This window comes from Ciconia boyciana, chromosome 1 (assembly GCF_034638445.1).
Source record: "Ciconia boyciana chromosome 1, ASM3463844v1, whole genome shotgun sequence".
Taxonomy (NCBI): domain Eukaryota; kingdom Metazoa; phylum Chordata; class Aves; order Ciconiiformes; family Ciconiidae; genus Ciconia; species Ciconia boyciana.
The window spans coordinates 52,430,618-52,444,808 of record NC_132934.1 but is presented as its reverse complement, the minus strand read 5'-3'; the positions used below and the strand labels follow the sequence as shown (position 1 = coordinate 52,444,808).

The following is a 14,191-nucleotide window of genomic DNA, read 5'->3' as shown; positions in this document are numbered from 1 at the left end:
ACAGAGGTTTGGTTGCAGACAGACAAGTGACACAGCTGCAGGAAAAAAAATGTATCATCCAACCATGAGACACAAATCATAGGAAATCAGGCTTAGAGCTTGTGCTTACAGAACTTCATATAAAACTTTATATTCTATGTTTTTTCTCATTGTCAATAACAACTAAAACTTTAATTTTAAAAAAATCTATTACTTTCACTTTTCATTAATTTAACTGCATATATACTTTATTAAGTGAGAAGCACTTCAATAAATAACTCACCTTGTGTATGTGCAAGAAATAATGAAAGTAGTTTTCTGCTGTGTCTCAGTGCTCTGCTGTGATATTTAGATTTTTGTAGAGTTTCTCTAAAACATTTCAGTGTGTCATTCACATCGAGAGGTACATAAACTAGGGCTTTTGCTTCGCTGCGATCTAAAAGGAATTAATAATTATGGAGAACAATTTTGCATTACATAAATATATATTTTTAGTAAATCACCCTGCAAAACATATATTTGAACAATTCCACAACTTCAAAATTAAAATATATTGTGTTAATTGTCACCTTTGTTTCCTGTTGTATTATGAATTAAAAAAAAATTATTAACCATCAGGAACACTTCTGAGTACTTATATCTTTTTCAGTGTTACATTTTATTTGTCACATGACATCTATATTCCCTGAATTCCATCTGCCCTGGGCATGCCTCAGCTCAGCTCTCTGCTCTGAATTCTCGTGTCTGAAGTCTGGAAACAAATCTTTTACTATAGCTGCTAATCCTACTTACTACAACTACCATAGTTTCTATGTACCAAACCTGTGAATTGGCATGCTCTCTCCACTGAATTCATAATATTATCTACTCTTCTTACATACAGCATTATTTATTTTTTGATGACTTTTCTCAGCTGAATTCAACACAAAGGCTTGTGTGCAATGCATTGACATGTCTGTGATATGAGGAACTATGCTTTACAAACTTCCATTAATTACTATAACATTTTAATCCTGACTGAAAAGAACAACAACTGTGGGTAAAAGAGGTGTTTTGTCACCTTATAGTTCACTTCAGTTTTTCTATTGATTCTGTTGATAACAGTGCAGGTTCACATTAACTTCTGGGTATATTGCTGGTTATCCAACAATACCCATGGAAAACTGGACCAAGACCACCAAGCTCATTCAACATACTGTAAGTCATCTGGCATTTGGATCACAACTGCTTTTCTCTACTTTCAGATACAGTCTGAATATATTTGGAAAGGTCTTGACAACATTACTATCCATCCAAAATATCAAGAATAATAATTTGAAGATAAAACTGAGTTTATATTAAAAGAAACAGATTATAGGAGCAGTGGAAGACCTATGATAAGGAGGAAAACAAAACAAAAAAATCCAGTATGAAAAAAAGGAAGGGGTTTGGGAGAAAAGAGAACTCACGATACTGAAATGTGCTCTGACCTGTATAATCATTTTTCATTTCAGGATAGAAAAAGCTTCCAGGAAAAATCCGTTCACTAGCAGAATGGGCAACAGGCAGCTGTAATTTCTGCCCTATGTAGTTTCTGCAATTCATCTAAAAAGCAAGTGTTGTTTCATGATAATTGAATAATATCCAGAAAAATCAATGTTTGGTGCTTAAAGTTAAGTATCTAAATATTCATATGACAAAATAAAAGAGGACCAATTTACAAAGACACCAATGACCCAGAACTAGTACCCTTGTCAATAAGAGGTGAAACATTCACAACACCTAAATATTGGATATAACATCTAAGCGTTTAGATGTTAATGAATTAAACTTGTATCTTATTTGGTATTTGCCATAATCATGAGCAACTCGTTGATGTTCAGCAAATATTCCACCTTTCTTTGTCTGGATAAATGCATGCTTGCAAAGAACCTGTCAGTGTAAGTATGCCTAAAGAGCACACTGCCTGTAAAGCACAATGTAATGCTGCATAGGGATACACAAAATGGCTCTAAGCAAATAACAGAAGCAGTCTAACCCTGTCAGAGAAGCAAAATTCCAGACTTCTATAAAGGGCTAATCCAGCACAGACATTTTATTTTGCTAATGTAGCTACATCAGCTACATTCTTTTGCTTCAGAAGCAAAAGAACTAATTCAGAGCTAGTTCTAGACTCCTGAATGGCACTGCATTGTGAAATGTAGCCATACCCTCCAAATGTCTAACTTGATGATGAGTTTTTTGAACAATCCTTATTACTATTAACTAACATTAGTCTTTATTCTGTAAATTGTCTTTCAAAATTATGATTACTTTTCCACATTGCTCGGATTACAGTGGTATGTGGTGGTTTGCCACATTCCCCTTTTTTTAGACAAAAGGCCTATGTTCTGAACGGCAGGGCCTGAAGGAACTCAGCAGGAAACAGCCTTACAGAGAGACAAGACAGAGAACTTCAGCTGCCCTTCGCAAGCCAGGAGTGCCTTCTGAGTTCCTGCAAGCCCTGGGCAGCAGTGTGCTGTCTCTAGGCAAGGCAGTGCCTCCTGAACCCCATGTTCATGTTCAGAACAAACCTGTTTGGAATTCCAGACCCCACTTTCCCCCCCGTCTCCTTCAAGTCCTGTGTTTATATTAGTAAATAGAAACATATTAAAAATATCAACCATGCGATTGACTTCAGCAAAACTTCTTAGAAATAAACCTTAGGTTAAAAAAAAAGGAAAATCCTAATTTTTAAGAGCTAATTCCATGAAAAATTTCCAAGTGGCAATGTCAGTTTACTAAATATATAGAGCCATGGCTTTTAATGAGAGGAACTTGCTGAGCAGCCTAGGGTTTTTTTGTTGGTGATCAAGTTTTTCAAGTTTTTTATGGTATTGTCAGTATTTGGGTTAACTCAATTTGATTAATTTTAGTCTTTAGTAGCAGTGTTCCAATGCAGAACCAAAGCAATCTCTTTGTATTTAATCTTAATTAATCACAAAGATTGCACAATATCCAAATAAATGTTTTCAGGTTAAAAGAGCAGCATCAAGAACTAACATGAAATTAGATTTAGGCTCATAATATGGAATGGGTACATTACGCATAGAAGAAATATTCTCTGGGTCATCAAGTCCAGACCTCTGCTGCTGCTGGAATCATGTCATATAAGGCTTTTCATGCACTTCAATCAATTACATTCATTAATTTATTATAATTTACTATTTGTGAACATTATGAAAAACCATACTAATCTAATCAGTGAAAGTACTTCTCTATATTTAGTTCACATTAAGAGTTAGTGCCCAAAAAAGAAATCTGTGGCTCACCTTATGTGCATTATCAGACAGATATTTTATTAAATGAGATTCATGGCTGTCTGGGCCACTGAATTGCTGTATCCTTTCCAGCAGCTGCCTCTGAGCGTACACCAGCAGCGGACTCACTTGTTCTGTGTATCTCTCACTGAAAAAAAGCGAAATACAGTAATTAAGAAAAATAACAGTATATTTAACTATATAATGTTGCTTTTTAGTTTTTATTAGAGTTGGTGTAACTTACTGTGTAAATATGTTAAACTGTACAGCTATGTGTACCAGTGCTTCCCACTTCTTCATTTGATATAACAATTCTATTGTTTTAAGAATCAGATTACATATCCATTTCAAGTCAACCACATTCACATCATCCAGGGGAGACTGTGGATGGAGATTAGAACCACCATTCTCATCCATAACACCTCCTAAACAACTGGGAATGCAGAAGTCTCCTTCAGGATCCACAATCTACAGTGAATAAACATTATTCTACCTGTTATTTTTCAAACTTGTTTTTAGGACAAATCAAATTATAAAGATTAGAAAATACTGTAATCCTCTACAAACTTGTTACAGAGAATAACTTGGAGATATCAGAATATAATGCAAGAGAAAGAAAACTATCATCTCTATTGAAGATGTGATAATAAAGTATACTGTCTTAATAAAAATAATTTTTACCTTAAGAGACCTGCTTGCTTGTAGTTCAGTTATCATATCAATGATCATGTCTGATGCCAAATAAAATGGCAGCCAGATGGTGTCCCTAAGAAAACCCCTGGTAATGGGAAATGCATCCGTATGGGAATGTGAATGGTTAGCAATCAACTGTAATTCTTGAGTATAGTTCCACAGTTCTCGACAAGCATTTTGAAGCAATGTCCAGTGGCCACCACGGTGAGCAAGAACCTACACATATCATTCAAAATATAATTATACTTTGGAAACACAGAAATTAAAAGCTTCATTCTTTTATTGCAAAGCTTAGGTATAAGTAATCTTTCAAAAGTACAGTCTATGGATCATCCTTAATAACACATCATTCAATATTTCAATTTATATAAAGCATTATAGAACCCTAATTTGGAAATTTTCATAGAAGTACTAATTTATAATTGAATTTAATTGTTGCTTTTGGTGTGAGAATAAGAAATAAAAATTAATTCACACCACCTATACATATGTTTTTACTTGGGTTTAGAAGGGTTTATGGGAAGAGTAGTCACTCTGCATTTCCTTTCAATCACTGGTCCTTCTGTTTATACTACCGAGGCATTCACTAAGACCTGTAAAGGGAAAGTAAGTCTGCAAGTATTTTCAGAAAGATTTAACAAACATGAGAAGGAAAGTTACAAAGACTAAATGAAAAATAAAACATTTTATAAATTATTATATATTTGATAGAAATATACATTATGATGGGTGATATGTCGCACATTTCACCCACTGTACTTGGACATTCTGCAGAAGATGAGAAATCATTGCTTTTTCCCACTGAAGTTTTTTTGAAGTTTCTGAAGTGTAGGTTTTTTTAATGTAGAAAGTAGCAAGTATTGTAATGCAATACTTAGTAATAAATAAAACGTTTAATAAGGAAGCATATCTTACCACTGCTCTTCTTAAATGCAAAAAGATTTTTGTAAAATGCTCCAATAATATGGTATTTGACAGAAACTGGTTGTGTTCTTTGGGGGAATGAGATATTTCTGTATTGTTTGTTGTTTGAGTTCGAGGAGTATCTGTTCCACTCAGTTTAATGCTGTGCCCAGATTTATCTGTACCTGAAGACAAAGAGTTCACTGGTTAAAAATGAGTTAAAGTTCTCAAAAAAATAAAAAAGAAAATATTATCAGCCACCTAGGATTTTCCTGTGGCAGCTAAATACTTAAATGTTAGGAAATGCCAATGTTAAGGCTATCATATTTATAAGGTTATGATATTTAAAATATAAGATGCTTTTACTTAAGCGTTGGGAGAAGCAAGGATGAAAAAAACTTTGAAATAATAATGTGTACCAAATAGTTTTCAGCCTCAGTGCCAAAACACAACCCTCATAAAAGTTAAGTTTTAGAAAGAAATCACCATGTGGCAAGCTCCCAAGAACCTTTCTGAAACCAAGGCCTCTTAAAAGGAGAAGTTAGGAAGAAGGGAAGATTTCTGACAAATTCTGTGGTATGTGTAGAATTGCTTCATTATTTTATTCAATACCAAATATCCTCTAAGGGGAAACACAAAGGTTCATGGTAGTGGGATACAGTAATACCTGAGCTATAGGTTTCAGGCAGAAGCTAATTCTAAGTTAAACAGTATTTGAACGCTATGGCAAACTACACACTTCATTAAATTCATTCATTCAGAATTGCTGCAAAGCCTAGGAGGTAGTAAACAGGATTTTCATTAGTTTTCAGCAACTTTCAGTGACTCAGTTCTCAGTGACTTGTAAGCATCAAGACAAAAGAGTATAACGAAGTAAGCTGTTGCAAAGAGAACCACTGAATTCAACTGCTAGTTTTCATCATACCTCCTTGGAAAAGGCAAAGAGGATGGCTGACTCCTACCTAAGGAAGTCCTACGTGGAATGATAGAATTTTGCTCTCTACAGCTGTGGCAAGAATGTGTTCCCTGAAGCGCTATTGAAAAGACCAGGCTTGTGATTTCTTCTTGAACTTATGGTGGCTAGGCAGACTACTTTGTGTTGACTTATATGTTACCACCACCGTCTGAGGTAATCAAAGTCCTATATTTCACAACTCGGCTCCTGTGGAAACCTTAAAGGATGTTATTGAAAATAGCTGGGATAATAGAACAGTCAAATGTGAACGATAGAGAATTGAAGTAAAAGTGGTAGAAGATAAAAAATTGACCCTTAGGTAGACTCTGCCACAGGAAAACACTGGGGAGCAAGCAGTAGAGAAGGAAACGTAAATTATTCTACTTAAAATTTGAAAGATAATAATAAACTTCAGTCTATAATTTTAAGAAAGACTTACAGAATGACCCAGGAAATTATTGACCTGTTAGGAAATCTAAAGGAAACTACAGACCAATTAGCAACCACAGAAACTGATAAAAAATATCATTGCATTTAGAATAATCTGGAATATTATCAATTTAATACGTCTAGGTAGCATGGCTTCTGCAAACCAGCTAGTATCACTAATTTATTAGAATTTATAAACTTGTTACTAAAGTATAGGATAAAGAATAACCACTTGATAAAAAGTAACATGTTTATCAATACAATAAACAACACTCAGAGTTATTATAAATGGCCCATTATTGACTATGACTTCTTTTATACTAGATAAGCCAAAAAGAGAACATAGAGGACACTTTTGAAATCCATAAACATCTGCTCTTTAAATTGGCATGAGTGTTTTTCCAAAGGTGATGTGGAGAACTAATGATGGAGGTCAAGACAGAACTTAAGAGAAAGAAAAAGTTATGTTGAAACTGATTCCCGTCGTGCACCTGTTAAAAGTTCTTACAAGTTTGTTTTTCGGTCATACCTGACTTTTTAAGGAGAGGAAGAGTTGGTGTTCTCATCTTATTCTCTACAGCTTCTCTCACCACTACAGTGCCAGAATTATTTAATGAGAATATTTCAGGATCCAAAATATTGTAACTGCAGAATAGGAGAAAAAGAAGAAAGCACAAAAAGCCCCAGATATAATATTAAAAAGAATTTTGATATACACACACAAAATTCAGTTTCTCAAAAGTGAGTTTTGATTACTTCCCAGCAGCTTTAGGAATCAGAAATAATGAATGATAGCCAAAAGTTATAAGGAACCAAAAAAAAGCACAGTATAGTATATTTCAAAACTTTCATCTGACCAGTCAAGTGAGCAACACAAAGTGTGCATGTCACCTGCCATATGATGGAAAGCAAAACTTGCTACATAGTAAGTAAATTTGCATTTGGAAACTGAACTGTTCATATGACAAACTAACTGATGATATTGTAATTCAGATCTGTTTGCACTAATGGTAATAACACAATAATTTATATTAATAGCAATCACTGATAATGCAGTAAGATATACCTGTTCAGATGCTGTAAGCCACAAATTCCAATGTTATATTGCTCTTCCAGTTTCTTTTTAAATAAGTTGTAGTGTGCAACTGCCAGATAGATATTCATCTGAGACCTCCAGGGCATCTCTTCAAGACACATTTGGTGAAACTTCTTTCGGTTTACGTAATTACTCACAATTGGTTTTAGCAGTACCACTAAGGTGTGACGAGCTACTTTTTGCAACTCTTCCTTGGATTTCCTAAACCAAAATACATTAAGTAGCAAAAAATAAAACTGTGTTTTCTTGAAGCTCTAGAAAAGAAAATCATGGTAAAGATACACAGAAGTATCCCATTGCATATGCACAGACTTGTATTAACTCAGAAGCATATGACATATTCCTAGCAAAAGGATTTTTGCTGCAGTCAAGAAAAGCAATTGTGCTTTCCCTCTTTAAGTGCACTTAACACACACTAAATCCTATCTTATATTTTACCAACTTCCGTAAGATATTTTTCTTAGTACTTACAAAAAGTTTAGCTCTGTGTTTGAAGTTATTTGTACCTGAATCATCCAAACAGATTATTATAGCAAATACAATGTGTTTCACACAGTCTGTTCAGGAGACGGAGGGTCTACTATTATTCTATAAATTTGGATCATTCTTTTTATTGCTGTTTTTTGATAGCTAATCATCCTCAATGTGAAGAAAACATTTTATTTCAAATTTGGATGCTTGGCTTTAATTTCCAGCCATAGATTTTTTTTATGTTTCTCTGCCAGATCAAACAATTCTGTATTACCTTGCACACATATAATGGGGTAGTCAAATCAAATCTATTTTTTTCTTTTTTATAAACTGTAAACTGATCCCTTTATCAATCTAAATTATTTTTCTGCCTGTTTTCCACCTTTAAAATGTGGGCAGAACAGTACACCATACACAATGTTGATTATAATATACAGCAATATTATTATGCAAGATACGAAACAGTAGCTGAAAAAGCAAAAAGCCCAGGATAAGTTAAACATCCCCTCTTCCACTGAAAGCCATGGAAATAATGGTAAGTAAGGTGGGTTTTTTCTGTTGAGGAGGAAAAATGGATGGTTTAGGTAAATATTTAGAAGATAGTGTATGGAAGACGTTTTTGAGGTTCTTTATTTAAAACACTTCCAGAATCAGTTATGTGATTGCTTATATTCAGATATTTCTAGTTTTCTACTTGCTAATTGCTGGAAGCATAAGTGACCAAAGCACCAGGTAATTAATACTACAAATTCTTTTAGGTCAGAAGGTACTGTTATTAGCGAGTTAACCAAATATATAAAATTATCTGCCAAAAGAAGAGGTGAATGAATTTTCATTTATTTCTATCAAGAAACAGTTTTCCAAAAGCTATAGAACAGATAATCCAAAAAGCCTAGCAAAAGGATGACAAAAATCATTCTGAAACTACCTGAACATCAGGAACAAGTAAACATTCTTTATTAGATTTCTAACAGGTGAGCTCCCCAACAATTTGAAAAGCATTATAGTATGCAGATTAACATAGCTTTTCCACCATGATGAATCAACAGCTCAAGCTCACACAACTGAAATACAGTCTTTGATTATTAATACAAAGACTTCAAAATCTTCAACAGTTATTCTCTAAAGTAGAAATAAGATAGATTTTGTTCTCTTGAGTGGAAGCCAATTTTATACCAAACTAAAACAGAAAAGTGAGTGGACTGTGCACAAATTCATCCCTTTGACAGAAAAAAGTTTTAAAATATACACTTAATTGTAAACTAAATTTCAGTCAAAATATTTTGGTTCTGTATATGAACCTGACAACTTATGTTCATTTACCTTTGTGCTTCTGGAGATTTCATTATGTTTGGATGTTTCATGAAATACTGTCTAAGAGTCTGTCTTTTTCGAATAGGACTCAAGGCTTCTTTTCTTGGCTTCTTTAAAGTTGATGCCTCTGGTTTCTTTAAAGGTGAGGTCTCCATACTCTTTAAAAAAATCTTCTATGAAAATCTTAAATATACTTCAACTACTTATTCATACCTACATTATCAATTCCTTGAGGTATACAGCAGTTTGGCTTATGCAAGAACAGAATAGAACAGAAAATAAATTCTGGAACTGTTTGTCAAAATAAGACAGCAAAAGAAATATTTAATATCCCAGAAAGCTTTACAATTTTTCTGGAAGGTATATGTCAAACACCTGACACTAAGAAGCCAGCCAGGTCCCCAAATATTGTCTTTCATATCTGTCGTGGTTTAACCCCAGTCCTCAACTAAGCACCACACAGCCGCTCGCTCACCCTCCCCCCACCCTCGGTGGGATGGCAGAGAGAATCGGGGAAAAAAAGTAAAACCTGTGGGTTGAAATAAAGACAGTTTAATAGGACAGCTGAGGAAGATAAAATAATAATAATAATGATAAAAGAATGTACAAAACAGGTGACGCACAATGCAATTGTTCACCACCCACTGACCAATGCCCAGCTCGTCCCCAAGCAGCGATCGCTGCTCCCCGGCCAACTCCCCCCGGTTTATATACTGAGCATGATGTCCTATGGTATGGAATAGCCCTTTGGCCAGTTTGGGTCAGCTGTCCCAGCTGTGCCCCCTCCCAGCTTCTTGTCCACCTGGCAGAGCATGGGAAGCTGAAAAGTCCTTGACTAGTATAAGCACTACTTAGCCACAACTAAACCATCAGTGTGTTATCAACATTATTCTCATAGTATATCCAAAATGCAGCACTATACCAGCTACTGGGAATAAAATTAACTCTATCCCAGCCGAAACCAGGACAATATACCAGTGTTTTTCATCTCAAAAATAATGCTACATCTTTTCCTATTATTATAGATAGTAAAACTTTGCAATGCAAAAACTGAGACAGAAAACCCTTTCCCTAATCTATCTCAGATGCTAGCAGTATTACAGCATCACTAGAGGGTTATGAGGGAGAAAACTTCCTCCAAAACAATACAAATCCATTAAGATTATTCTTACCTTCCAATAAAAGCAAAAGGTTATTTTAAAATAATTCTGAACAAAACACCTTTATTGTGCAATTAGAATATCTGCACAAGGAGTTAACCATTAACAACTACTCATGAAAAAGTGTAAGTACAACATATTGTACAAAAAGGCCTAAACTGATCTCCTTTTCTTAATGTGATGGTACCCACGGCATTTCCTATTAACATATCGGGTTTTTTAAAGGCAGCTGGTGAAAGGCAATTTTCATTGATTTTGGAATGCATTACTCTGACTCATCTCAAATTCCTCATGATTGTTGGTCTTTCAGATAAATCCCATGCCAACTTTTCTTCCTGGTTTTAGGAGCGCAGAGGTGAGCTGAGGACTAGAGTTTGTATCCCAAATTTTAGTAATTATGCATGTCTCTAGCTGAGGTTTTTATGAGATAGCTTTTAAAAATTTATTTTTGTGATTATGGTATTGCTGCCAGTAAAGACATACATGACTCCTTAAAAATGAAACTTACTTTCTGAAACTCTACAACTCCTGTAGCGTATCTAGCCATGCCTTCTGACAGAGTGGGAGAACTTGTTTCTTGCATTGAAATTCCATTGATACAGAGAAGGTGGTTGTTCCTCCTGACAAACAAATAATGTTAAAATCATCATCATCATCATCATCATCATGTTAAACTCCTTTCATAGTTAAAGGGTTATCTTTGGGAAAAGGTAGAGCACATGCAATTCCTATTTCATTGAGAGTTTTAAATTCAGCAGGTTTTCTTCCCTTCTTCCCCTTCAGAAAATAGGAAGAGCTCACTTTCAAGGTTTATTATAGAAATCTGAATTTATAGGTAACAACTATCTCACCTTCCTAACTCCTAATAAAACAAAAGCATTTGCTTCATTACCCAAATTCTAGTATGGAATTCTGTAAAGAACTTCCTCATGTCCAGGTTTTTTTTGGTCTTTTGTAACAGCAATTCCTGTTCCCTATAATATATCTCCTTTTCATTGATTATTTGCTTTTCAAATTTTAGAAATACTGATGTGCATTTTTAACAAAGTTACAGTTACATTTATTTGGGATCCTTTTAGTTTAGTGTCTACAGTTTGGTTCCACTTATCTTTTCAGCACAGAATTTTTTTTTAGACACTACAGTAGGCCCTGATCAGTTTGCTTTTGATTTAACCCAACATACTTTTCTAAGTTATCCCACTGTCTCATAATAATAAGGCAAATGGCCATATTACCAAGTGGTGTCTTTGAAAAGGAAAATCCTGGAAGTTGCTGATGGTAGACAGGAGTTTTGAACAGACACAGCCAGGGGAGAAGTCTCCATGTATAATGCGGTCACAATACGATATTTTCTGTAGCTATATAATCCTCTGTGTTCATGGAACTTCTGCAGACTAGGAGCCATGGAAATGGCTCCAGATGGGTTGTCTACCAGGTACAATTTACAGTTTCTGCTGTAACTGTCACTGGTGAACCTAAGTAGTAGTTTTTCGCTACTGCTATAATAGAGATCTACCTTTTCAAGTAAACTTGCACGTTGCCTGCCCATTCCAGAACACATTGAAACTTCTCTTCATTCAGGATTTTGTGCAAAACTTGAACAAAGAACTCAAGAAAACGTGATTTCTTTCTGAATTTCATCACTGCAATAAAGTAACAAATAGTTAACACATTTTTTGTATTTATGCTGTAACAGGTTTCTGAATTCAGCTGTAATTACAGCTATGTATGTCTCAAAGCACATATTTATGTCATGTTGCATGCTGATGAAGAAAAGGCATACTGATACTATAATCAGATAGGTCATGATACACAATAGCAGTTGCTAAATACTTCTTGTGACTGGGCATCCAGAATCACAAGTTCACTCTATTTACACTCCTAGAATGACAAACATTCTAGAGACTGAGAAAACAGGTTTGGAACTATTTTTATATCATGCAGTACATAGTGCAAAAATATTTTATAACAATATTCAACATGTCTAATTGTACACATGCCTGAAAATCCTGAAAAAACAATAAAGCAAGTATAAACAAAGTAACTGCATCCTGTTAATTTAGGCTGCTCTGCTCAGTGACAGTCACATTAGTGTACAAACGTCACACTGTTCTCATTGCAGCAATGGAGCTGTGCTGTCTAGATTTTAGGCAGCTTTTTAATTGTTTGCAAACTGCTTTTACTGTTTGGCTGTCTTCATAATTTTTTACCATCAAGAAATAAATAAGTATTTATCCTATCTGAAAGCTATACTAATTTTACTGGTTAGGCTACGTTGTTATTTTGAACACCAGTATCAAAAAAAATAAGGCAGTGGCAAAGGCCACATACCAGAATCTTAAATATTATTTCAAAAACACAAGTGTAATCAGACTTTTGTGAATTCCTCTTTCAGTGACATAATTTAATGAGGAAATGGGGTATCTCAATTTAAAAAGAACATTCCACACAAACAGAATCTTTGAAAACTTGACACAACTTTAAAAAAAAGATATCATTTTTAAGGTTATTAGAAAATAAACATTACTCAAATTATTTAAAATATTAATATTTTATATACTTAACATCAACATCTAACATAATTTGTTGCAGGTATTTCGTACACCTCTAAATGTGACTATATTAAGAACTTTTTTTAAGCTATGTTTTGCTTGATTTTGTATATTTGAGAACAAAATGAAGATAAAGTTTCCAAGAGCTTATTCCAAGCAAGAAGTAGATAGCATTACTGGCAACTTTCTGAAGTAAAGAAGTCTTTACAATTAAAATAAACACCAATTATCCTACCTTCTCGATAAGCACTGTTTGATGTCCAACATGAAATTACAGGGTAAAGGAACAAAGGATCTTCCTGTCCTGTAAGCTCTGATCCACGAGCTACATCAATAACCAAATCAAATCCATTATGACAAGCAGTGATAGTGTACAATAGAAACTCTACCTGGAATCGTAACTGAAGACTAGAAAAATCTTTCCTTAGCACAGAGTTTGTTTTTAAATCTCTCACTGTTGTCCAGAGAGAAATTCAAAAGCTTGCTCTTTTCTTCTAACATAAGTAGCTGTGCCACTTAAATAATGAAGAGCTTACAGATGTGGCTGATTAACTTCCAGCTACTAGACTAATGAGCAGAATGTCTGGAGTTCATCAGAGGTCTAACAAAAGTCCATAAAAATAATCTGTGGAGGATGATGTGCAGTAAGGACATGCCCGATAATGTATTTAAAGCTATACAGCATGAACTGAACACATGATGCTACTATTCACTAGTGCTTACGTACATGCTCGGCATATAGATAGCATAAGTAGGTAAAGGAATTTTTTTTTCTTCTCCTAAATATTTATATAAATATATGTATACAAATTTATTTCTATTCTATAAATAACATATTAGATATAGGTGTAAATCATATATACAATATAGAGATATAAATAGCATGTATAATATATAGGAGACCAATAACTTGGATTCAAGCTTCTGAGAGTTAAACACAACTACATTACCAGCTGATGAGCACCAGAACAATGTTGCACGTGCTAGTTGCTATTTTGCCTTAATAAAGAAACATGACCTACAAATTTTGTGCTTAGGCAAGTTCTGTGGTTGAAAAAGATCAATGCAGCTATTCCCTGAAAAAAGCGAGGTTAAAAATGCACTCTGGAACAACCAGTTGTGATACTGGATCAATAGCTACACCCTCCAGTGGTAGCAGTCAGCTGAAGCCTGCTGGGATGCAAATAATGTCCAATTAAATAGGACAGCCAGCAGGACAAGCAGATTTTTTTTTAATTTTATTTTTAGGACAAGTCATACTCTTTATTAGTACTCTCTCCTATCTGACAAGTTCAAAAATATATTGCTTCAAATGAGCATCTTCACAAAGAATAATATCTCCCAAAAATTTTTAAATGGGA

General features: G+C 34.4%; 1 protein-coding gene across 1 annotated transcript in view; it reads right to left on the bottom strand.

Moving 5' to 3' along the window:
• Positions 1–14,191, bottom strand: part of CFAP54 (cilia and flagella associated protein 54) — a 116,644-nt gene that overhangs the window by 46,368 nt on the left and 56,085 nt on the right. The window contains exons 30-41 of the mRNA XM_072865784.1: positions 13,066–13,155; positions 11,795–11,921; positions 10,787–10,898; positions 9,128–9,276; positions 7,304–7,534; positions 6,767–6,882; positions 4,866–5,038; positions 3,939–4,166; positions 3,502–3,725; positions 3,270–3,405; positions 1,449–1,563; positions 263–415 (exon numbers count right to left, since the gene is read on the bottom strand). Of these exons, the coding sequence (XP_072721885.1) occupies positions 263–415; positions 1,449–1,563; positions 3,270–3,405; positions 3,502–3,725; positions 3,939–4,166; positions 4,866–5,038; positions 6,767–6,882; positions 7,304–7,534; positions 9,128–9,276; positions 10,787–10,898; positions 11,795–11,921; positions 13,066–13,155 (1,854 nt within the window). The remainder of the gene's footprint in view (positions 1–262; positions 416–1,448; positions 1,564–3,269; positions 3,406–3,501; positions 3,726–3,938; positions 4,167–4,865; positions 5,039–6,766; positions 6,883–7,303; positions 7,535–9,127; positions 9,277–10,786; positions 10,899–11,794; positions 11,922–13,065; positions 13,156–14,191) is intronic.